General features: G+C 37.6%; 3 protein-coding genes across 4 annotated transcripts; 2 read left to right on the top strand and 1 right to left on the bottom strand.

The window, feature by feature from the left end:
* The first annotated feature begins 4,798 nt into the window (after positions 1 to 4,798).
* LOC125219942 (putative leucine-rich repeat receptor-like protein kinase At2g19210) lies at positions 4,799 to 7,374 on the top strand. The gene is made up of 8 exons (XM_048122037.1): positions 4,799 to 4,903; positions 5,036 to 5,567; positions 5,633 to 6,117; positions 6,200 to 6,323; positions 6,386 to 6,454; positions 6,546 to 6,617; positions 6,715 to 6,786; positions 7,034 to 7,374. Exons 1-8 carry the CDS (start codon positions 4,837 to 4,839, stop codon positions 7,188 to 7,190), a joined length of 1,578 nt encoding a protein of 525 aa, XP_047977994.1. The 5' UTR covers positions 4,799 to 4,836; the 3' UTR covers positions 7,191 to 7,374.
* A 2,987-nt stretch (positions 7,375 to 10,361) lies between these two features.
* LOC125220079 (Ankyrin repeat family protein) lies at positions 10,362 to 12,752 on the top strand. 2 transcript variants are annotated; one of them, XM_048122209.2, is made up of 4 exons: positions 10,362 to 10,580; positions 10,730 to 11,235; positions 11,310 to 11,719; positions 11,811 to 12,752. In XM_048122209.2, exons 2-4 carry the CDS (start codon positions 10,911 to 10,913, stop codon positions 12,675 to 12,677), a joined length of 1,602 nt encoding a protein of 533 aa, XP_047978166.1. In that variant the 5' UTR covers positions 10,362 to 10,580; positions 10,730 to 10,910; the 3' UTR covers positions 12,678 to 12,752. The 2 variants fall into 2 exon arrangements, with proteins under 2 accessions (XP_047978166.1, XP_047978167.1); XM_048122210.2 differs by having other exon boundaries at positions 10,810 to 11,235.
* Positions 12,753 to 14,757: 2,005 nt separating this feature from the next.
* LOC125219877 (3-ketoacyl-CoA synthase 12-like) lies at positions 14,758 to 16,533 on the bottom strand. The gene is made up of 2 exons (XM_048121963.2): positions 15,842 to 16,533; positions 14,758 to 15,759 (listed from the first exon to the last, which is right to left on the bottom strand). The coding sequence occupies exons 1-2, from the start codon at positions 16,447 to 16,449 to the stop codon at positions 14,964 to 14,966; spliced, it is 1,404 nt and encodes a 467-aa protein (XP_047977920.1). The 5' UTR covers positions 16,450 to 16,533; the 3' UTR covers positions 14,758 to 14,963.
* Positions 16,534 to 25,814: the final 9,281 nt, after the last annotated feature.

Here is a 25,814-nt window from a genome sequence, read left to right on the forward strand (position 1 = left end):
GTGTTATGCCATTATGTTTTATACTAGTAGTACTATAATATATACTTATTTTTTAAAATGGTTTAAAAAAATATAATTATTATGAAAATAGAGCCTTTATACTAATATGTCTATGTTTTCAGTGAATGTACTCCAAATAAAACTTCATTGTTCTTCTTTAGAGATTTTATTCATGTTAAGTCCAATGCAAAGACAATGTACACTACATCTCTCATTAAGATAAATACATGCATTTGTCTTTTTGGTATGTACGGAAGATATATTATTAAAAATAAAAATATCACTTTTTTTAACTTTATAATCTGTTTACTTATTTTTATAAATTTACTTACAAAATATAATTTCTTGAAATTTAATAATCAAACAAGAAGAACTTGATTTAGAATGGTACAAAGTGTTAGGAATTCATATAATCATCTAATGATAGCAGCGGAAAAACATATATGAATTTAAGGCCTAGATTCATAACTACTCATTCGGTCCATAATTTAAAGAGTCATTTTGACTCGGCACGAATTTTAAGAAATTATTTGATTTTGTGAAAAAAAGTAAGCAGAGAAAGTGAATGGAGTGTGAAACCCATTTAAAATATTAGTTTTATATTAAATTGTGAGTGTAAAAAGTTAGTGGGATGTAGCATCCACATACTAAAAATGGAATAAAGTAAATGGTTTCATAAATCGTAGACAAACCTAAATGACAAAAGGATTCTTTAAATCGCGGACGAATGGAGTAAATTGATTTGGCATGTAAAACACAACAAAATCAAATCTTACTTGTGTTGTTGATTTGCTCAATTGGTTGAATCATACAAGTTGAATACAACGCGTATTCCAATCCATTGCAGGAACTATTCCCGGTACAATTGCTCTGCAGCAGAAAACTAGGAAATCTGCTTGCAGAGATTTTATATATTATCCTTTTAAGTTTTCTTTTATATGTTATTTAGGTTCTCAGTCTCCACGATTAAGAACATAAATAAAGAGTTGGTAGTTGAATAGCCAAGCAATTGAAAAGCCACTTGAACTCTAAGATTGTTGGGCTCATAAAATTAATATAATTATTATCCAATTATAATTGTTTAATCTATCTTAATCTAATTCTAATTCTAATTCTAGTTCTAGTTCATTTTCTTTAAAAAAGTACTAGTATACTTTAGAAGAATAACAATTAGCTTTTGCTGTCCGAAAATCATACTCCACGAGCTATTCGTTTCAGTAACTTATAATAGCAATGAATTAAAGAGAAAAAAATGATGAATACAACTTAGTTATTGATAAGTTTTTCCATTAAATATAGTAAGTGTTTGACTTATCTAGGTGTGTATGCAAATCAGAAAAAAGAGAAGAGATAATAGCGGAATTGGAATTACATGCCGGTATTGGAGTATTAAACAATGTCAACGGCGCATAATCAGTTTTAGTAAAACAAATGAAATCGCACAATTACCCAATCATTACTTTATCCATATGAAATTTGATCAACTTATTTGATTAACATAAGAAATTGTGTCCTGGATAGTTTCAACCAGCGAGATGTTATTTGGAAATTAGAGTGTTTAATTTCTGATCCTTTAAAATATACTCTAATATTTAAGAGAATTAAATCCTACTCTTTTTCCATTTACTTTTCTACCCCTCATGTTCTCTTACGTGACCATTCTCGCACTGATTTATAGACACTTCAACGGATGGAACAATTGACTCAAGGATTTAAAGTTGAATTGATCTCTTGATCATTTTGTTAAGGTTGGACGAGTCTCATGCCATTCGATTTTATCTAATAAGTTCATAGTCCTCGTAGTTGCGTTATATTTATACAACCAATTTATTAGGGTTGTTTATAGTTTATACAGTAATATTTTATGATTTTTCCCTTATAAAGATATTCTGCTACAAATTCTAATAACGGTATATTCTTCAACTCCAACTAATTAACATGATTGAAAATTTTATCTGTGAAATGTCCAATTCAAAATTTCAAATGTGTAATTGATAAAGTGGGATTAGTGGAGATGAGTTATTAGTCCTTTTCACAATTTCCAAATTAAAAATAGCATGAGGATTTTTTGGATAAAGTTTCCATTTAATTGGCATCGCTAAAACTAAAATGGAAACCACGCCCAATATAATAATTCAACACCACATGTATTAGTTGACTATTTTCTTGAAATTAGTAGGATTACCAATTTCGAGAACTTGTGTTTGGCTTAGTTCGTGATAGTGTAGATTGAAATGGAAAAACACTATTGAGAAATGATAAATCATGGCATTATTGTGGATGGAGGTGGGAACACCCACCCGGCCGAATGTTAGACATTAAAATTTTTAAATGTATAGACACCAAGACTCAAGAGGTAGAACATCATTAGTATTGTTTTTCACAATTTACAAGCATATATTTTCCAATAAATAGGGAGTACTAAAATATAATTTTTCTTTCATTCAATCAGAGTTGCCGTTTTTAAAATAATCATATTCTAATCATGCAGATTTATTTTGACAAAATTTGGTTTGCGTGGAGTAATTTCCCTAATCCCTTCAACATACTAGCTATTGACAGCTGCTCATCATCTTTATTCAATAGGAGTACTAATAATTATCGGATACAAATGGCCCATGTCTTTAATTATTTAAACCCAAAGCCCAGACTAGCTACCTAACCTACCAAATACTTCCCTCATTTGGACCCAGCTTAATTTTTACTTGTAAGAACGAAAAAAAGTAAGTATACTATACTACATACAGAAGGAAGATCATCAAATCCCACTATTCTCACCACTCATTTTATGAAGACCATCTCATGCCACTATTCTCAAACTCACGTATAATATCTAATTTCTCTATTCTTCTTTTCTTTATTACACTTGCAATGCAAATTCAGTAAAAATTTCATATATTTTTATTCTTAATTGTTTGCAGATATAGAACATACTGTATATACTGATAGCAATTTTGGAATGAGTTTTCAAATTTTTTTACTAATTTACCACAATTGTTAATAATTCGCCATGAGACATTATAAAAGTTTAAGATATTAGTATAACTTCATAAGTTATACTCCCATGTCTACTACAGATAATCTTAATAGTGGACGACAAGAATTTTTAAGTAAAAATAGAGAGATAAAGAGAAAAAAATGGTTAAAGTAATTTTAGTAAAGATACACCTCGTTAGTGAAGTAGACTAATTTTTGGAGTAGGAACCAAAATAGAAAATAAAACTACTTTAACTTGACAGAGTTTTTAAGAAAGTGTTTATAACTTTGTAAATTTAGTGGAATATGAATCTCATTTTTACTACTTCATTAGTTTTATAATGAATTATGAGTAAAATAGTTAGCGAAATGTAGAATTCACGTAAAAAAGGTTTGAAAAGTTAATAGTTGCCGATGTCCCAAAATAGCAAATTACGATGAATCTTTAAAATCGTGGACGCAGAAAATATATACCAAGTTAAGTGCAAGGAAATTACTTTGATATGGAGAATACAATACATACACCAATTAACCTCTCCGGTCACGGTCGCTAATTCAGAATCGGTGGCATCACTATCTAAACACAAACTATATTGTATTACCCAGTAAATGCGAGACGTGATACAATATATACTACTTTATTGTATAACAGGTAGTTGTAGAAACATTCTATCCATAGCTTTATTCTAATGTATATTTATTTAAGCAAAAATATGAGGCGTCACAAAATACATTGACTTTAGTACTTTGCTGTTATTTAAAATTTTCTTGTTTCTTTTAAATCACTGGCAAATCTAAAACTTCTTTTTTGCATGAGATAATTGTTGAAGTGGTCATACATTGGAACATCACTACCCAATAAATAATACTTCCCTCTGTCTGCCAACAATGATTTAATTTCATTTTTAATATATTAGTAACTAGACCATACGTTCCACTAACTTTTTCTACACATTTTACTTTATAAGATCAAACAATTTTTAAAAACTCGTGCTGGTTAGATATGTGAGACATTTAATCATGGACGAAGGAAGTAACAAAATCAACAACAATAATAATAATATTGACAATAAATAATAATTAAATATAAAGTTAGGTTCTGTACAGCCACATCAAATAATCTATTGACTATAGAGTTAATAAAGTGCGATAATTTGAGAGTTTTTTTTCTAATTACGACGAAATTGCTTCTTCAGATATATGGGCTTAATTATGCAATATTAGGGGTTTGAAGATTGAAAGATGAGAAAAACTGATTCTTTGGATATCATCTCCAACTCAAACCCATGAGGAAAGGAATCAACCATGGTCGAATTAAAGAATTAAACCAAATTCGATCGGAGTATCATTCTTTGGGTCAACGCTTGGTTTTAACTCCATATATACATAATTGTGACCATTAAAATTATTTGAATCATAGTAGTATTAGTATTTTATTTGCGTTGTAGTGCATTATCATGCCATCACATCCATGATTACATAGTACCTTTGTATTGGATGCTGCCATATTTGTCTTATAATATGACTAATAGAAACGAACCCTTCAACGTTGATTTTGAGAGAATTACACTTTGAGCCAGGAGGAGGGGATGCACTTCTCAAACGTGTGAAAAACTGGACATGTTCTATGTTGACTTTGAAAAACTTAATATCACCACTTGCAATTGACTTCATGCAAAAAATTAACATTGACTAATGTACAAATTGTGCGTTATTTATTGAACAAAAAACTTGGACAATTATAGATTATAGGCTAGTTGATTTTTGAGACAGTTGTCCCTTTCGATTATAATACAGAAATAATTTCAGCTTTCTATTATAAGTTCCCCTCAAAACTGTGAAGATAAGTGCAATCCAAGCATGGCTAATCTGCCCTTGATCACCTGTGTGCTCTTAGCTCTATGCAGCCTATCTTTAGCAGCAAATGGTAATTTCTTTTCATTTTTATTTCATTCACTCCTTTAGTTCATCGTACCAAGCACACGAGTAGAATTGAATCATTTCGTTCCATCATACCAAGATGTGTTTTACTCTATAACTCATTTTTTTAATCATGCAGTTTTCATCAGCATCGACTGCGGGTCATCTGCGACATACAAAGACGAGAACGGGATTGTGTGGACGGGGGACGATGATTACATAAACACAGGCGAATCCCGTTCTGTGCAGCCTTCGAATTCCTACAACCGAGTGATGGACACGATGAGAGTGTTCAGGAACCAGAGCAAGCACTGCTACACCATCAACAACGTCAAGCAGGGGCGCATCCTCCTACGCGCCTCGTTCCTCTACGGGAACTATGACGGCAAAAACTCCCCTCCGGCCTTTGATCTGACGTTCGACAGCTACTACTGGGCTTACGTGAATAACAGCGTGCCCACGCCATCCCGTTACGAGGTGATCTACACGACGACCAAGGAGTCCATCAGCGTCTGCGTTTCCCAGTACGCAGCAGACCAGTTTCCCTACATATCTGCTCTCGAAGTCAGGAGTCTCGACTCCGACATGTATCAAGGTCTGGGTGCTTACAAGGACATTTACCCCTTGTTCACAAGGAGAAGGATTGCTTTTGGTACTAATGAAACCATAAGGTAATATTGTTTATTCTGATTTTTTTATAAATGAGTAGATGAGTGACTCATTTGTAACAGTGCAGGTTTCCAGCAGATCCGTATGACAGACAATGGCCAGTTGATGGGTTGCCTATGAACGGAAGTATCCGAGTTTCGGGCAACGCCAATCTAGAAAGCGGGCTAACGACCGATAACCCCCCGCCTGCAGTGCTGCGGAGTGCGGTTACTGCACCCACCCGCAATTCAACCATACAATTTAACCTCGCATTATCTACCAAGTTTAATTCTTCCGTCTACATAAACTGGTACTTCTCGGAGGTTGCTCGCCTCGGACCCAACGAAACTCGAATGTTCTCATTCTACAAGGACAACGTGCCCTTAACCGATCCCTTTTCCCCGCCTTATGAGAACTGCACGCAGAAGTATACCAGCAACATGACACTTTCGGCAAACAACACCATTACTCTTGTCCCCACCGAAAACTCTACGCTCCCGCCCCTCGTCAATGCAATGGAAGTCTTTATCCTCGGGGATTTCCCGCTCGACAACGGCACTCGGACCCAAGATGGTCTGAATTAATCTGCCTTCATGAATTCACTTTCTTCTTTTATACTTAGAAATAGTAATATTTGTTTCTCCTTGTAATTCAGTTCAAGGGTTAGCTTCGCTGCAAGAAGCGTTCCGTTTGTTGAAAAACTGGAGCGGCGATCCATGTCTTCCTAAACTTTATAACTGGGATTGGGTCAAATGCGACGGTGATAGAGTCACAACACTGTAAGTAATTTACAGGAGTTGATAATGAATGGAGTACTATAAATATGCGATTTCTTTGGCAGGCTTCTAAGTGGCTATGGACTTTCGGGGCCGCTACCGGATTTTAGTTCCATGACTTCTCTTCATACAATGTCAGACAACCTTTTTATTGCTTCCATTTTTCTATATTTTTTTTATAAAAAAATCGCTTTCGACTCATTCCTAATATTGTTTGATTTGCAGAAATCTTTCAAATAACAGCTTGAGTGGGGAAATTCCTGAATTTCTTGGGCGGTTGCCGAATCTCCAAATATTGTGAGTTGCAACACAAAATAATGGAACAAATTATCGTCGTTTACAAATTAAAAGGGCAGATTTTTACCTTATTTTTGTTTTATGTGTTTTCTTGCAGGAATCTCGAAAATAACCGTTTCAATGGTACCATTCCAACCTCATTATCAAATAAAAAGGACCTAATTTTACGGTAAGCTCACTAACTAGTCATGTATATTCTCAGTCCACTTTAACTTTTTTTCCCTTATAAATGGATTTTCATAATGCTCTAGGTTTTAATTTGTTTGTAGTAAATAAAAACAACAGTTTTGAATAACAAGTTAACAAAAAACGCGATTTTAGTTATTTAACTTAAAAGAAAATTAGAAATATGAAGACACAAGCTCTTATTTTTCTCTATCACCAACTTAATGTTGTGGTGCTAATAAAATGCACAGGGTGAGCGGAAATCCACAGCTGTGTACATCAAATTCATCGTGCAAAACTTCGGTGGCAAGTCCAAAGCCAAACTCTGCCTTCACGACGAGGAAGAATATTCTGGAAATGGTGTTCACCACCATAGTTTCATCCATCATCGTATTGCACTTGAGTTAGTACAAAAAGAGAACATTAATTTTATTTCTGTTATATAATTAAGTACAGTACTTTGTTTTGTTTTGGATGAATGTGGTAAAGCATGTTTGTCTTGAGCTGATTCAAATAAGACATACTGCTTAATTGTCTGTAATTCAGTACATTTATTTTTACCACTTTAAAATATTTTGATTGTGTGGCCTGATTTGTATAATCTTTTTTTTTTATGATATGATTTTTTTTTTACGTACATTGAAAGTCAAGACATGGAGTATTAATTAGCATGGATGATCGAGATTTCATTATGTTAATCGGATAAATTATCCAATTTCAAAGTGGGGCTAAATGCTTAGACATATTCATAACCACCATTAATTAAGTCCATGATTAGACATCCAAATTAAATGGTACGCTCCTATCACGTCTATATTATGTCGACAATCACATTTGCACGTTGGCATAGACTTTCTGTTCATAATATATTTCAAATAAATACTGTTGACCAAAGGCTTAAATTAGGTACTGCGTCAGGAAAAAGACAAACTAAATCACAACAAATTAAGACTGATAGATCACAATATTAGTCGAGTTGATGGTACGTGTGCATATACTCTCTCCGTCAACCAATTCAGGGCCAATTTTTACCGGACACGAGAGTTTTAAGAATATAGTAGAAAGTGATTGGAAAATGTTAATGTGGATCATACTTTTTTTATATATAAGTTTTATGTCAAAATGTAAGTGAAATAAAATTAGGCTAATGTTAATATCCATTGTAAAAATAATAAAAAAATAAGTGAGACACTTACTAGTGGACGGATGAATTATTTAACATTGATTCCTAGCAGACATAAAAACTTAGCTTACCAATTAAAAAAAAATAAAGACAGCACTTCATCCTATGAACATCTTTTTAAATTTTCTTTTATTAAAGATAATAATGGTATCCCAATTATCAAAGATGACTCATGTCATGTATGCGTCTTACTCCCTCCGTCCCAAATAATTTGGGACACTTTGACCCAGCACGAGTTTTAAAAAATCTAATAGGAAGTTAGTTGAAAAAGTTGGTGGGACGTAAGTCCTACTTTTAAAGCATTAGTTTTATAATAAAATATGAGTAGGAGTAAGAATATGAGATCCATTACCAAAAATGATAAAAGTGATATGAGACAAATTATTTGGGACGGTCCAAAATGAAATAATGGGTTGAATTATCTGGGACGGAGGGAGTATCAATTGATCGATTGTTGCCCACCACACTTTTCTTTCCCTCTATTTTCTCCCTCACTCCACTCTCTCACCTCTTGACTCTCTCTCACTTCTGCATAACCGCCACCATCCTCATTGTTATCAAGTTTTGTTACCGGATAACCACCCTCAGCCCCGCCTCTCAAATTTTGATTATGGGCTTGGCCTCCTCCAGTAGCAGCCATAACTCGGCTAGTGAGCCCATCTCACTCTCTATCCACAGCCCAGCAAGCTCGTGCCAGGCCCAAACGGAAGACATCCAACCCAACAAACAATATATTTACATAAATGGTGTATATTCTAATTATAATAAATATTAAAATACTTTTACATGTTTTCAAAATGGTTGTGGGCTCATGGCTCCCATGCTCCATACCCCAAGGTGGCTCCACTGGTTGCAGATATGAGATACATAATGGGCTAAATTTGGATATCCTCAAACCAAGATTTTCCGAAATCCCAATTTACCACTTCAATTACGAGCATCCTTCATCACCAAGAAACATACTTACTGCGTGCGTTACGTTAAATTAATTCATCACAATTTAGTAGTAACATTTAATTATTCTGGTGACTCATCGATCGCATTCGCATGATTAACGGATAAGACAGAACCAGTTGCCTCCTAATCAGAGATCAAATTGGAATCAATATATACTTTTTAATAACTAATTAAAAGAGTCAATCAACGTTAATATGGCATTGATCGATGCTACAATAATTTGATGTCAAGAGAAGTGCCCTCTAAAATAGAACCGCTAATGATTTGTTAATCTGTAATATTTTAATTTGGGAATGGGACGCACATGCCTGCTTTGCTTTATAACTGATAATATAACGTTGTTTGGTTTTGCTAGATTTAAGAATCAAAGAATCTCTAGATTTGCTAAATTGCTTAACTTATCATCAAAATATAATAAAAGTTCGGCTGGTTTCAAAATGAAAAATTCGTCTTAACTATTGGAGTAGTAAAAATAAATTAAATTGTCGATGCACATGCTTCGATGACAAATAAATGCCAACTTATAAAATAAAATAAAATAAATGCCAACTTATAAAATAAAATAAAATAAATACCAACTTACAAACATTTTGGATTAACAAAATGTTCAAGATTTGGATTTTTTATTGTATGTTCACTACGATGGTAATTAATGATCGTGATGCAATTAGCGGTGTCGGTCTTGTTGCACTTTAATTTTGCTGCCATTTTTCAGTTTTCTCATTGTCGTACTACAATATTGGCACCAAGCATTTATTTTAATGATTGCCTTAGATGTTGTTTATATTTGTAGTAGTAAAAAAATTCCCCCTTTTTGGAGGGTAGACAAGTCAATATTTTGTGAGTGGTAACCAATTGAAAGTGTGCAGAAGTGGACATGAAATTTCCGTTTTATGCTGCAATATCGAATTTGGGATTTTACATAGGTATATGTTGTAAAAACATAAGTACTACACCAAACTCTATACTATAATTACATTACATTTCCCAAAACAAAATACACCCAAATGCAGTGATTGGTAAAACATCCAGCACGTGCGTTCTGTTATTACCGTTTATCGGTTTCCTTATCACTCCATTAGAGAAGGAATGAATATTAACTATTCTTTTATTCTGATCATTCATTAATTAGAATATTACTTAGAACTATATCATATTTCTCACGACAACAAACATTATTGAAATGATATAGAAATAAAATAACTGTAATAATAACAATATTAATCTAAGACATTCACCTCCTCATTATCACCATTACAATGGCCATCCTTTTTAGAATTCACCCTTCTTCATTAAGAGCTCTGAATCTGATTCAGAGCATCACACACAAACATATATATATATATATATATATATATATATATATATATATATAATTTATATGTTATATAAAGTTTTTGTTGCATACATGTGCCTTTTGTGGCCCCATTCCCTTAACTTCTAGCAAATTGTTTCCTTTCCCTCAAAGATTTCTGTGTTTTTCTTTCTTAAACATTAGAAGAAGAAAAAACAAGAAAAATTGCACCCAAATCTTGATCTTTCCCCAACAAAACTAGGGTTTGTTTTTGTTTTTTTAATCAAAAACATATCTCTAGTATCCCTTTTGCGGTGTTGAAAGAAGGCAGGGCAGAAAAGGTGGCTCTTTCTTCACAACCAAGGTAAAATGCTTTTAAGCTTTCTTTTTCGTTACATGAATATAGTATATATCTGATCCTACAAGGAAAAAAAGAAATGTGATGTTGTTGATTGAATTAAAAAAGGAAAGTGAACAAGTTTGAAAAAAGCTAATTTGATTTATGTTGGACAGGTCCAAGAATTGGTGTATTTTGGTAAAAACAGACAGCTTTCCATATTGTTGTTGAAATGAGAGTTGTTGATTGAATGTAGGTGAAAGATGTTATTTCTGATTTGGGTGTTTGAGGGGAGGAAGAAAAGGATATTTTGACAATAGATAAGGGAAGGGGGTTGAAGATTGTTTAAGAGTAAACATGGAGGCTCCTGCCAACCCCCGGAAGAAGATGGTGAAGCAACTGACCGGGAAACGGGAAGACACAGCGCTGCATTCTGCGGCTAGAGCAGGGCAGATTGTGGCTATTAGGAGCATCATCAATGGTGCTGAGGGAGAGGAGGAGCTCGGTGATCTGCTGTCGAAGCAGAACTCAGCTGGTGAGACGCCGTTGTTTGTGGCTGCAGAGTATGGCTACTTTGAGGTGGTGCGGGAGATGATCAGCCACTACTCTTTAGCCGATGCAGGAATCAAAGCCAAGAATGGATTTGATGCCCTCCACATTGCTGCCAAGCAAGGCGATTTGGGTAATACATTTATTTTGTTTTGACCCCTTTTTGGGGTAATTAAGTAGTGGTACTAAGAGTTTTGTGTGTTGCAGGAGTGGTGAAGGTGTTGATGGAGTCGCATCCGGAGCTATCTATGACGGTTGATTCATCGAACACGACAGCTCTGCATACAGCTGCGACGCAAGGGCACATGGAAATAGTGGAGTACTTGTTGGGTTGGGAGAGAAATCTGGCTACTATAGCCAAAAGCAATGGCAAAACAGCACTCCACTCTGCAGCCAGGAACGGGCATTTAGGCGTTGTCGACGTCCTTCTGGAGAAGGAGCCCCGGATCACTACACGAACCGATAACAAGGGCCAGACCGCACTCCACATGGCCGTTAAAGGCCACAATACTCATGTGGTTGAAAAGCTTATCACGGCCGATCCCTCCACCATCAATATGCTCGACACTAAAGGAAACACTGCATTGCACATCGCCACTCGCAAAGGCAGAGCTCAGGTAAGGCATCTGATAGAAGGAGAGGCCCATTAGACTTATACAGTCGTTTCAGTTATCTCTTTATGTGTGAATTCTAAGAAACTGTATGCAGATTGTGAAGATGCTGCTCGACCGGAAAGAAACCGACACGAAGCTAGTGAACAAGTCGAACGAAACAGCCATGGACACTGCAGAGAAGCTCGGGCAGGGAGAGGCAGCGGGCATCCTGCAGGAGTACGGCGTGGTGAGCGTGAAGAAAATCAAGCCCGAGCCAGCAACGCGGGCGCGCGAGCTGAAGCAGACGGTGAGCGACATCAAGCACGAGGTCCACGACCAGCTGGAGCACACGCGGCAGACGAGGAGGCGAGTGCAGGGGATCGCGAAGCGGCTGGACAAGATGCACGCGGAAGGGCTGAACAACGCCATCAACTCGACCACGGTGGTGGCGGTGCTCATTGCCACGGTGGCGTTCGCGGCCATCTTCACTGTCCCGGGGCAGTACGCGGACGACCCGCGGGAGCTGGCCCCGGGGGTGTCTCTGGGCGAGGCAAACGTGGCGCCGCAGCTGCCGTTCCTCATCTTCTTCCTGTTCGACTCGTTCGCGCTCTTCATATCGCTGGCGGTGGTGGTGGTGCAGACGTCGGTGGTGGTGATCGAGTGCAAGGCGAAGAAGCAGATGATGGCGATCATCAACAAGCTCATGTGGCTGGCGTGCGTGCTCATCTCGGTCGCGTATATGGCGCTGGCGTTTATAGTGGTGGGGAGGAAGGAGCGGTGGCTGGCGATTGGGGTGGCGGTCATCGGAACCACAATACTGGCGACGACGTTAGGCACCATGAGTTATTGGGTGGTTGTGCATCGGATTGAGGCCAAGAACAAGAAGAGTTTGAGAAGGAAGAGCTCTCGAGGCTCCAGATCCTGGTCGATTTCCGCGCTCTCTGATTCTGATGTTGATTTCAAGAAAATGTATGCAATTTGAACAATCCATGCACAGAGATAATCCCAACAATGGAATTTGAAAGTTGTTTTGATACTAAAAGTAAAATTAAGAAAGACAAAATCTAGTGTTTATAGTCAAAGTAAAAACAGAACTCACCGTTCGCGCGGGAAATCTCTCAAATTTATTTAACAGCCTGTCAAATAATTACTCTCTTTTGATGATTTGGTAATGCAATGGAACAAACATGTATTCTCATTTTACCATAAATAGTAAATAGATAACGGACTATATATGGGGGAGACGGGAGAGAGTACGTGCGGCTGATGAGTCAGGAGTATCCAGTTGGTTTGATACTTTGATCTACAGCGGTATACCGTTGTTGGTTGAAACGGTTGGTTTGAATGATGAATTAAGTTTGGGCATTTAATTTTGGAAGGATACAAAATAACTTCATCACAAAGTGTACCTACAACTTGTTCGCATTTGTGGTGTCAATTTATTGTCATATGTGTGTGTGTGTTTACAGCACGTGCACCTTATAAACTTTGATTAAAGACCTGGATATCTTTTAACTCAAAGATATAGTACTTCATTCCATGCCCTAGAGTTGCCATGGAGTACTACATACTACTTTCGTTTCAAAAAAATAGTTTCATCACGGCCTATGCTTGCTTATTCCAAAGTGCTAAAGTATAAAAGAGACAAAGAAAAGTGATTGAAATATTATTAGTTAAAAATAAAATTTATATCATAAAATAAATTATCATAAATAAATACTAGTAGTACTAATTTTGGAAAGTTGACCAAATGAAAATGCAAGTGTTTTTTTGGACAGATGTAAATAGATATTGGCTGAATATTACGTGCAGCTTTTGCAAATGTACACAACCTATTGATTGCCTAAATCAGAAAGTCGAAGGGTCATAAATCTAAGTGCATATTTAAAGGGAGACTATAACTTTCCCTTTAATAAATCCATCAATTTGACTAAAGCATCTATCACACAAAATGAGATATTCATATCATGAATTCATGATCAGCTACTAAAAACACTCAAATAGAGACATAGGGGCCCCAAAATTAAGTTTTGGGTAAGAGTGTCCACGATGGGAGGGCAGCGGCCCTTGGCCCGGAGTCAGCCCAGGCGCGGCCCCCCACTACCGAGGCGAGAGATGGAGTTGGCCCAGGGGGGTGGACGAGAGAGAGCCGAGCTCTCAGCCAGGCCGAGGCCCTTGGGCGCGAGGCGCTGCTCACCACTGCACGGGCCGAGAGCCGCGGCCTGGGCCATGATTTCAATTTTTTTTTCTTCAGTTTTTGTGTTAATTTTAGCATTTTGGAGAAGATGAAGTGAAAAAGATGAAGTGGAGAAAAAGAGAGAGTGTGCGACGGAGATGCAGTTTTCAAAAAAACTAATTTAGCATTAATCTAGCCTTAATGTAGGAAACAAATCATCTTTTAAATCTAAATCCCTATTAAATTGGTCAACTTTTAAATTAAAGATTGTGATTTCAATTCACACACTAATTATGGAAATAATTAAAATTCGAATTTTCAATAAATATATCACTTGTAATTGTCAAATCGTTTAAAATTAATTTAGGCTATTATTATTTATTGTACTCCAATAATTTTTATTCTAGCTAAAATTAAAATATAACAAAAAATGTTATGAAAATAATTTTAATTAGTGGCCTAGAAGGCCACCATTGTGGTGACTAAGTTTTTATGGACAGGGCCAAGTGTTGGGCATGCCCAAGAAATGATGGCTTGGGTATGCCCAAGAGGGCCACTACTGTGGACACTCTAAAGATATCCCTTTCGATCAACTTTTCCAATAAACATATATGCCCCGTAGGCACGCTAAGATAAAAATAAATATAAACAAATCATATAGCTATAACAGTTACTCTCTCTATGCATAATTAAATTATTTGACCAGTACAAGTTTTAAGAATTATAAGACTTTATAAAATAAAGTGGATATAAAAAGTTAGTGGATATATATTAATTTTATAATAAAATATGAGTGAAATAAGTTAGTAGAATGTAATATCCATTTACTAAATAATAAAGGTAAAATGATGGATGGAAAAAAAAATGAGACACTTAATCGCAGACAAAGAAGACAAAGAGATAAATATTTTTAAATAAGCGTTATATTATAGGGTACAAATTCCAATTCCAAAAGTGGTTAGTATCCTCCACTTCATCCATCAAACCACCCCTCCAAAAACAATTCCAGCGGAAGGGATCAGAAAAATAAAATAAAAACAAAACACACGTATACTAGAGACCAATAATACAAAAAAACAAAAAGTAGTCATATTACTCCGGAATCTGATAATCATCTGGAATGCTGAAGTTATCATCCGCATCCTGAACCCATCCAAATTTATCAAAGAAGGGATTGGTCAAATTCTTCTTTGGGTAGCAATCAATGAAACTCTTCCACACATTATCACCATTCAAATCCCTGACAACCTCCCAAACACAGCTGTTGCACTTGAACCCTGCCCCAAAACTTATCATAAACACCTTGTCTCCCTTCTTCAGCCTCTTCTTCGCCTCCATGTACGCCAGCACGTACCATAGGCTACTCGCCGACGTGTTCCCGAACCGGTGCAGCGTCATCCTCGCCGGCTCCACGTCATACTCACTCAGCCCCAAGTTCTGCCCTATCGCATCGATCACCGCCTTCCCACCCGTGTGCAGGCAGAAGTGATCCACCCCGCTCTTGAAGTTGATCGTCGCCACCTTCCCCGCCGCCGCCTTGTTCCATCTCCGCCGCACCTTCCGGAGATTCTTCGCCGTCAGGAACCGGATCAGCTCCCGTATGGGGAGGATCTTCGGCGCTATCTCTTTCAAATTGTCGATGAACGCCCGCGTGGCCGCCTTAGGGAGATTCTTCCCGAGGTGGACGCCCACGAACCCGAGGTCGTCCTCCTTCTGCTCGCAGCACCCGTACGCCTCGTCGCTGGCTCCGTGGTGGGTCCGGACGAGGGTTTTTAGCTTGAACATGGCCTTTTCCTTTAACGATGGCTTGTTCGTTAGGATGAGAGCGCAGCCGCCCGTCCGGAATAGGCAGTTTGCGAGCATCTTTGACCGGTCTTTGCCCATGTACCTGTTATAACAATATCTCACATCAGTGTAAAAAGAGAACTGAAACCATTATATAAAAGTCCGTCCCTGTGTATTTTTGTTACCAGTTGGGGCTAAGGGATTCGGATGTGACCACCATGGCTACTGAGTTCTTCCGAGTTTTGAAGACGTTCTCGACGACGTTGATGGCGACGACGCTGGCGCTGCAGCCCATTCCGGTGAGGTTGTAGACCTTGACGTCGTCCCTCATCTTGTAGAGGTTGATGATGCGCGCTGAGAGGGACGGGGCAGTGGAGAGCATGGAGATGTTGACAACGAGGAGGTCGATGTCGGAGGCGGTGATGGCGGTGCGCTTGAGCAGGGCGGCGATGCTGTCGAGGAAGAACTCGTCCATCTCGAGGAGGCCGTCGTCCAGCGTGGCGGAGGCCTCGCGGCCGTCGAAGACCATCTGCGGGGCGTAGGTCTCCTCGCCGATGCCGGAGCTGACGATGGTCTTGAGGAGGAATTTGTACTCGTAGACGCCAAGTTGTTTGTTGCGTTGGATGACCTCGCCGGAGAATTTGGTGCTGAGCTTCCTCTCGTCGCCGGGCTTGTAGCACTCGTAGTCGAGGATGTAGCAGCTGCGGCAGCGGCGGCGGTCGTAGGCGGTCCACAGGAAGTAGGAGAGTGGGAGGAGGAAGAGGAGAGAGGAAAACAAGTCTTTAACATCCATGTTTTCTGAGTTGAAAATGGAGGGAGATAGGGTGGAGACTTATATTAATGGTTGATGACAAACATTACTTCAAACTTTTATTGCATTTGGGAACAAGTTGGGCATGTGAAACATTATGTATATAGAGACTTTAACATTGCACAACTTCCACCTACTGATATTGGTGAGTAGTAATGTAGTAAGTTTAATACAATGAATCATAGGCCGCCACAACAGTGATCTATCTACATACATTCATACTATCCCAAAGTAAAATATGACTATCAACAAAATATGTGAAACTGAAAGATAATAAGCCTTTTCTTAAGGAAGTACCACTACAATTTGTGTACCAACATTTATGTTTCTTAATTATTGTATTTCTGCTTGTCCCTAGATCATTAATTTCCCAAATTGAAAAATCATACATCTCCCAAATATATGATGCAGTTTCAGGTCTCAGCATATGACACTGAAAATGTTGACGATGTCACGTGACTTGAAATTTGAATTAACGATGTTTGCGAAACGGGCTGATAAATCAAAATCATAGTTACGCCATGTTTTACAATGGATTTTGGTCTTCCGACATCGTCTAGAGGAATATAATTGTGGCCATCTATATATCAATTTTTATAAAATATCATCACGTTAAATATAATAGTGGCCATCTATATATCAACTTTTCTAAAATATCATCATAAACGTATATATATCAACTTTTCTAAAATATCATCATTCAAATCAACAAGCGCCATCCACATAAACATGTAAAGGAAAATAACTGCTTTTATTAGATATATACAGAGTACTACTAGTACTAGTACTAGTATATTTTGCAAATTATAAAGGCCATTAGAAATTTGTATGTAAAGAGTACAGTAGATATATACCTATATCTTGCCTAACTTAATTAATGTTGAAACTACTTGTCCTTTTTTCTTCTAATGTAAATAAATATGAAAGAAGTTTAAAAATAATTATTTTTATCGTAAGAACGTAGAACTATTTTTAGCCCTTCGATTGTTATTGTCTACTATGGTCAAATCTCGTTTGTTGGACCGTGGACGAGTGTAGTATCAAGATTTAAACGTTAACCTTATGACAGGAATTTTTTTCCGAAACATTGGTTACTGTCAGCGTTAATACAGTGATTTATAAATGCGATGTTTCCATAGGAGTACTTAATTTTTAGGATAAAAAAAAGTACTCCCTCCGTTTCATACTAGTGCAGTCATTTTGTTATTTCGGTACATTCTATATTAGTGGAGTCATTTCCCTATTTAGTACAAGTAAATACATTTATTCTTACTTATTTTTCTATCTCTTACTTTATCTTCTCTTTATCTCTCTATATTTTTCATTTCCTACTTTATTCTTCCTTTAGCCCATCCACTTAACACAATTTTTCTTAATTTTATCTTCACTAGTATGAAACGGAGGGAATTGTAATTTTTCCATAGTCCTATCATATCAAAATATAAAATTCATATGAACAGGTCACATTAAAATGCATATAGTATATCAATACATAATTAAGATCGATTTTTACATCATTAGTTGTTAAAATAAGTGGATGAAATTAAATCTCACCGATTTCAATAAATAGTAGTACACAAAATATCAACAAAAGAGTAAGATAGTCAATCTGTTATAATGTGTAATTTTGGTGATTTTTCTTAAATGAACATAGTGTATTAAAAATATCAATACAATAACATAAGTATTCCAACATAGTATACGAAAATAACAACACAGTTTTATTGATATTATACATATAATGTATTGAAAACTTTTGTTGCATTTGTTGATATAAAACTGTTTTATCAACATATATACAAACATTGAAATAAAAATCATAAAATTTCATTCTCTGATCATCGTCCGAACATATGCAAGTGAAATCTCGTTGGATTCCTTACTTTAATTTGATACAACCTCGATCCCTTAAAAATAGCAATTATTTTTCATTTTGGATCGTATCTTTAAAAATAGAAATTTTCTAAACTATTTCTTATAGTTACTATTCTTACAAATGATTGAAAATCATATTAAATATTAGATTTTCTTATGAATAAAAATTAAATAGTATAATGATCCTTCTCAACATTTAATTAAGAGGTCAGATTAGTTGACATGCAATGTAAGGAACGCTAAGTTTACACCACGTACATAACATATGATCGTGTATGTTATGCGAATCATCGATTATTCATGATTTTACAGTGTCAACAAAAATTATAGATATAAAAACAGATTATTCATGATTTTACAGTGACAATAAAAATTATAGATATAAAAACATAATCATACAGTAAACTGTCCATGGATGTTGACATAAAAACCAACTCTCATGTACTCAGATCTCGTTTTTAATATACGAAGAGACTGAATATTGCCTAGCTAGATAGCTACGATGTCCCTTGTGTGCTAAATCTTGTGTATTTTATGATTATGTCTCCATGTATACAAGAGTCCTTAATTTTAGATATTTCTTTACGTATGAAAAGTTGTACTCGATCCCTTCATCCGCCATTAATAATTCAATAATTATCGCATTTGTATTTTACTAATTTTGGTAATAGATTTCATATTCCATTAATTTTATTTAATTCATATTTTATTATTACTATAAAATTAAAACTTCATCTGTTCACTAATTAGTCTCATTGATAGATGAAATAAGTTTTAATACTATAAAATTTGTATCGTATGAAAGAGGAAAGATAAAGTGAGTAAGTAGAAAATAGAAAGAGAAAATGTGGATTAAGTTGGAGAGTAAATAATATCCCTCCGTCCAAGATAAGTGAAGCATTTTTTTAGAAATGAGATTTAAGAAATTGATATTTAATGAGTTAAAGTTGAGAGAGTATAAACTATGAGGGAGAGAAAAGTAGAGAAGTAAAAAAGTAAAGAGATAATAAAGTAGGTAAGAGCATCTCCAACTAGGAAAGGTAAATGAAAGAGGTATATCATCTATTTACTGTAACAACCCGGCATTTCTAGGGTATAATAAATACGGCAACTGTTAACTAGGCGAACTTAAGGCGACAAGAATGTGGACTAGGGTTTCCTTTAAAGAGATTTGACCAAGTGTTTAATGAAGATCAAGGCAATAAGTCAACGACTTTAAATACGAAAACAAGATTTAATAGCTAACATAGGCTAAGCTCAAAAATCAAAGGTTTATTGTAGCTCCAACAAAACGCAATATTTCACAATATTCCAAATCAAAGAAATAAGTTCAAACCAACCAAAGATAATAAGTTTCAAAATATTCAGCGGAAGCAATCCAAGAGAAAGCGAAGCCATGTATGAAGACACGACTACACTCAAAGTTCCAAACATCCATTTTATTCGATTCACTGTCTCAACACCACCGACCGCCCATCGCTGCTCAACCTGCACATAGGGAAAACACATGCAGGGCTAAGTATTTTAAGCATACTCAGTGGACTCATGCCAAAACATTTTATAGTTATGCCACCCTTACCATAGTGAACTCGAGGTTTAGCATTTAATTGAAAAGATAGCATCGAGTATCACAAAATATTTCATGGACTGGCCAGTCAAATAATACCTCCCATTTTCTCATCAATCAACATTTCATATGGTGCGACGAAGTGTGGCCACACTTTCGCCCACGAGACCGGCCGACTAGCAAGGACGACTCCCGATCTCCCGTGTACACTAGCCTGATAGGGTTTGCGGCCCTACTCAGACCCGAATTCGTTTATATAGCCCTATAGCCTAATGGAGCGCACTCGCAAACTAGGCATCAGACACACACAATATCCAAAATAATCATAGGCATGGCATAACAGTTTAATCCACCCTTATTGCTCCACTTTCATAAATTTGCAACATTAGAGAGAGTTTAAGAATAAAGCCCACCTCGATTTCCTTCGATTTCAAATGCGTACTTCTTCTTGTTATCACACCGAGAATGCGAACTATCACCTTTAGTTCATGTATTTCAAATAAGTCTCAATCATGGATCAAAATCATGCATGTTCTCACGTTTCCCTTTTCCATCGATTATTTTCAATATTCCCATTCAAAATCAAAGTACGATTATCATATCGTTTTTATTCACACAACAACTCTAGATTTATAATCAAAACGTGCCACGCATGAGTGTTTCCCACACACAACACACGCACACACACACACTACACACGTACACGCCTACCGAGGCATGCACACACACACACACGGTCACACACACATACACATGCATTCCAAAATCACCGATTAATTTCCCCCTTCACTCGATCTAAATGCGTGTGGACTCAAGAACACCGATTGATCGGTAGAAGAAGAGAAGATCAAAATAAAAATACCTTTTCAATAGAACAATCGGTAGGAAACAAGTAGGATCTTGATTCTTCAACAAATTCTCGAATTGCAGCTTCAATCCTTCTCCAAAAGATGAAGAATTAATGGAGAAAGTAGAAGAAAAACTTGAGAGAGAGTGGGGAGAGTGGGATCGAAAATTTGGGAGTGGGGGGGGGGGGGGCGTGATTTGTGATCTAGGGTTTATGTCTTCTCTCTTATTTATAGAGTGCAAGATATAATATCTTTAATTAAATAAATTAAAGATTTGGAAGAGATATGGAAGAGAAGTGGCGTTAATTTGGTTGAGAAAATAGGGGATTTCGAATTTCTAGGCTATTTAATTAGCCTATGATTAAATTTGAATATTTTACGGAGTAGAATAAAATATCACGGAGCAAGAAAATAATAAATATTCTCCCCAATTAAATATAAAAGTGGCGTGTAGTTTAGCTTCTTCAAAAGGGATTTAATTAAAATCCTATTTAAATTAGGATATGATAAGATCTCCTTAGATTTGGCAAGATATGCTAGGATATTTGAATTTATTTATGGAAGAGAGTAAACAAGGGATCAAATAATATAATACAAATAATCCCTTCTCCCATAATAAGAGATTTTCGAAAATCTCCAAGAAATAATAGGGGTTTCGAATTCTTAATGGAATAAATAAGGAATAATCGGACTTTGGATAATAATCCCAAGCAATAATTAAATCCAGAAAATATAGGATTTCTTTCCAATAAATAGGAGGGGTCGAAAATTCCACATAATTAAATAATGCTCCTATTAAATTCTCACTCATCCCTTAGGAAGATAATTCTCACAAAGAATATTGCAATAATCACTCATCATTTAATTTCACATAATCATAGCATTAAAAGCATTTAATGCAAAAATTTCCACGTCACAAAAATTAGGGTTCGAAAAATCAGGATGTTACATCCTACCACTCTTAAAAATATTTCGTCCCGAAATTTGGTACTTCATGGAAAGAGTTCCGGGTACAGTTCCATCATCTTATCCTCGAGCTCCCACGTGGCTTCCTCGTATTCGTGGTTTCTCCAAAGTACTTTCACGCTAGCTATAGATTTGTTCCTCAAGATTTGAACTTTACGGTCCAAAATCATCTGAGGTCGCTCCTCGTAAGTAAAATCCGGATTCAAAGCAACTTCTTCGTAGTGAATCACGTGTTTCGGGTCGAACACGTACTTCCGCAACAGTGACACATGGAAGACGTTGTGTACGTTCCCAAGGTTTGGCGGTAGCGCTAATCGATAGGCTACGGGCCTACTCCTATAAAATGCGGTTTCAACTTTCCTTTGACACCAAAACGCGTTATCCCTTTCGACGGGGATACCTTGAGAAACACTTTATCACCGACTTGAAATTGTAAGTCGGTCCGTCGGACGTCAACGTAAGACTTTTGCCTGTCTTGAGCTTCCTTCATTCTCACACGGATTTGTCGAACAATTTCAATCATCTCCTCGACTGCGTCGGGTCCGAGTACCCTTCGTTCGCCAACTTCATCCCAGTAGAGTGGTGATCTACACTTTCTTCCGTATAATGCTTCATACGGCGCCATGTTAATCGTTGCTTGGAAACTGTTGTTGTAAGCGAATTCAATCAACGGTAGGGCGGTCTCCCAACTTCCGCCTCGGTCGAGCACTACGGCTCTTAGCATATCCTCGAGAGTTTGTATCGTCCTCTCGGATTGCCCATCGGACTGCGGGTGAAACGCCGTGCTAAAGTTTAATCGTGTTCCAAGCTCGCGCTGTAGACAAATCCAAAATTTTAATGTGAACTTCGGGTCACGATCAGAAGTAATCGTCACTGGGACTCCATGCAATCGCACGATTTCTCTTATGTAGATACGAGCTAGTCTGTCCGATCCATGAGTTATATGAATCGGTATGAAATGCGCATATTTGGTGAGTCGGTCTACAATCACCCAAATGACGGTGTTTCCTTTCAGGGTTTTTGGCAAGGCCGTCACGAAATCCATGGTGATGTGCTCCCACTTCCACTATGGTATTTCCAACGGTTGTAATTTTCCATACGGTCGTTGATGTAAAGCCTTCACCTGTTGGCAGGCTAAGCAACGCTCCACAAATGTCGCGATATCCTTCTTCATGCCATTCCACCAAAATGACTTCTTCAAGTCTTGGTACATTTTCGTGCTTCCAGGGTGAGCAGTGTATGGAGTCTCATGAGCTTCGCTCATGATCTCGTTCTTGAGTTCCTCGTTGTCGGGCACGCATAGTCTTCCTTCAAAGATGAGAGCATTATCGGATTCCTCACTAAAATTTCCCAATTTACCCGTTCTCACTTCCACTCGAATCTCTTCGAGTTTCGCATCCATTCGTTGCGCTGCAACGATTCTCGTTTTCAAATCAGGTTCCACCACTAAGGTGGCGATTCTTCCTTCCACCGTTTCAGGTGCCCTTATTACTTCCAATCGCAATTTACTAAACTCTCGTATCAAACTTTCCTCTTCCGTCAGGAAAGCTAGTTGCGAATGGTCCTTTCGGCTCAAAGCATCTGCCACCACATTTGCTTTGCCGGGGTGGTAATTGATACCACAATCGTAGTCCTTCACTAGTTCGAGCCATCTTCGTTGTCTCATGTTCAAGTCCTTCTGCTCGAATAAATATTTCAAGCTCTTGTGGTCCGTAAAGATTTCGCATCGAACTCCGTAGAGATGATGCCTCCAAATCTTTAGGGCGTGTACCACTACTGCTAACTCGAAATCGTGTGTTGGGTATTTCAACTCGTGTGTTCTCAACTGTCGTGACGCGTAGGCGATCACCTTGTTGTTTTGCATCAACACGCATCCTAGTCCAACCTTTGAAGCATCGGTGTAGACTATGTAGTTCACTCCAGACTCTGGCACAACTAACACTGGCACGGTTGTCAACTTCTCCTTCAAGAGTTGAAAGCTTGCTTCACACTCTGGGGTCCAATTCACCTTGACTCCCTTCTTAAGTTGTTGCGTCATTGGTCTCACTATTTTGGAGAACCATTCTATAAACCTTCGGTAGTATCCTGCCAAGCCTAGGAAACTCCGAATCTCGTTTGGGGTTGATGGTGACTTCCATTGTTGTACTGCCTCAACTTTGGCGGGGTCTACTCTGATTCCTTCCGCCGATACAATGTGTCCAAGAAAGTTTACTTCTTTCAGCCAAAATTCACACTTGCTGAATTTGGCGTATAGCTTCTCGGTGCTCAATGTCTCCAAAGCGATTCGCAGATGCTCCTTGTGCTCCTTCTCGTTCCTCGAGTAGACTAAAACGTCATCGATAAATACTAGGATGAATTTATCCAAGTACGGGTGGAATATTCGATTCCTCAAATCCATGAATACTGCTGGGGCATTCGTTAGGCCGAACGGCATCACAACAAACTCGTAGTGTCCATATCTTGTGCGAAATGCAGTCTTCGGTATGTCCTCCCTTCGAACTCTTAGTTGATGATATCCGGACCTCAAGTCCATCTTTGAAAACACTCCGGTTCCTCGAAGTTGATCGAACAGGTCATCGATCCTCGGCAGTGGATACTTGTTCTTAAGGGTCAATTTGTTCAATTCTCTATAGTCGATGCACATTCTCATCGACCCATCCTTCTTCTTCACGAAAAGTACTGGTGCGCCCCACGGCGAGACACTAGGCCTAACAAATCCTAGGTCCATGAGCTCCTGGAGTTGTATCTTGAGTTCCTCCAACTCCTTAGGCGCCAATCGATATGGTGCTTTGGATACGGGTGCAGCTCCCGGCAGCGGTGCAGGTAACACTTCGGGAAAAACGTCTGGAAATTCCCGCACAACAGCGACGTCTTCCACTTCGAGATCGGTGGTGAACTCCAATTGTCGATCCGGCGGCGGTCCAGGTAAAACTTCGGGAAAAACGTCTGGAAATTCCCGCACAACAGCGACGTCTTCCACTTTTCTTTCATCACTCTCATTGCCGTGAAGATAGACGAGATAGGCAGGTCGCCCCTTTCTCATCATCGCGGTTCGCCGGTTCATCGAGATATCATAATACACGATGGGTTCCCTTCCCGGAACTTGTAGGGATATTTGCCTCTCTTTACAACGAATTGTTGCGAAATTCGAGGTCTACCAGTCCATTCCTAGGATTACGTCGGTATCTCTCATCGCCATAATTTGCAGGTCGTGAGCGACTAACTTAAGTTCTCCTAGTACAATTTCTACATTTGAGCACGTTCGAGAGATTTCTACTGTCCCACCCACTGGAGAAGACACCATCATCTTATCGATAACCAATTATCACATTAATAGTCATGCCTTGATCATCAGCTATTCGCACACATATTTCCTTTCTCAAGAGATTATTGTTTAAGTTCGATCTTCTAGCAGCTTGTGACAGGTAGTTCATTGTTGCAGAATATCTAACGTCTCGTTTATTGGTTATGTCGACGCTTTTAGTTGGTGTAAAAATTTCCGCACGTGATTGGCCATAGGAAATTATTCCTTGTGTGTATCCGAAAGCACAACTCTAACATTTCCTTGAGTCTAGTATCAATAATTCAAAAATTGATCAAACAATCTTACTTGGATAGAAACTGATTTCAACTCAAGAAAGCACCACAAAATGTCTTTCATCGGAAGGCTCCAAACTTAATCAAGGAAACAAGAATAATATTTCTAGCTCGACACTTTCAAATCTCATCATTGACAATTGGTTTGAAACAAAGCAAGGACTAAGTTCCATTGAACTTAACTCGTCCATTCCGAGAATTTAAATGGTTTTAGAGGGATCAAGTAAAACACATAGAGCTTGAGAATTTACTTCTGACGAGAGTTCGAAAGAACATGAGGTAGGTCATGGAAACAGGATGAAACTGCAATAAATCTCAAATTCCATAGCAGACTGCCCGATCAAAATTTGCAAAAATTCCGGACAGCAATGAATGATATCGTTCAAACATGTCAAAGCCTAAACAATCAGTCGCGGCAGAATTTAGAAACATAGACAAATGTCATGAAGTAGCACTAACAATGGTTCAACGACATCATGTTATTGAAAAATGAA

This window comes from Salvia hispanica, chromosome 1 (genome assembly GCF_029641045.1).
Source record: "Salvia hispanica isolate PSC_SH4W2 chromosome 1, Shi_PSC_v1, whole genome shotgun sequence".
In the NCBI taxonomy this organism is placed as follows: Eukaryota; Viridiplantae; Streptophyta; class Magnoliopsida; order Lamiales; family Lamiaceae; genus Salvia; species Salvia hispanica.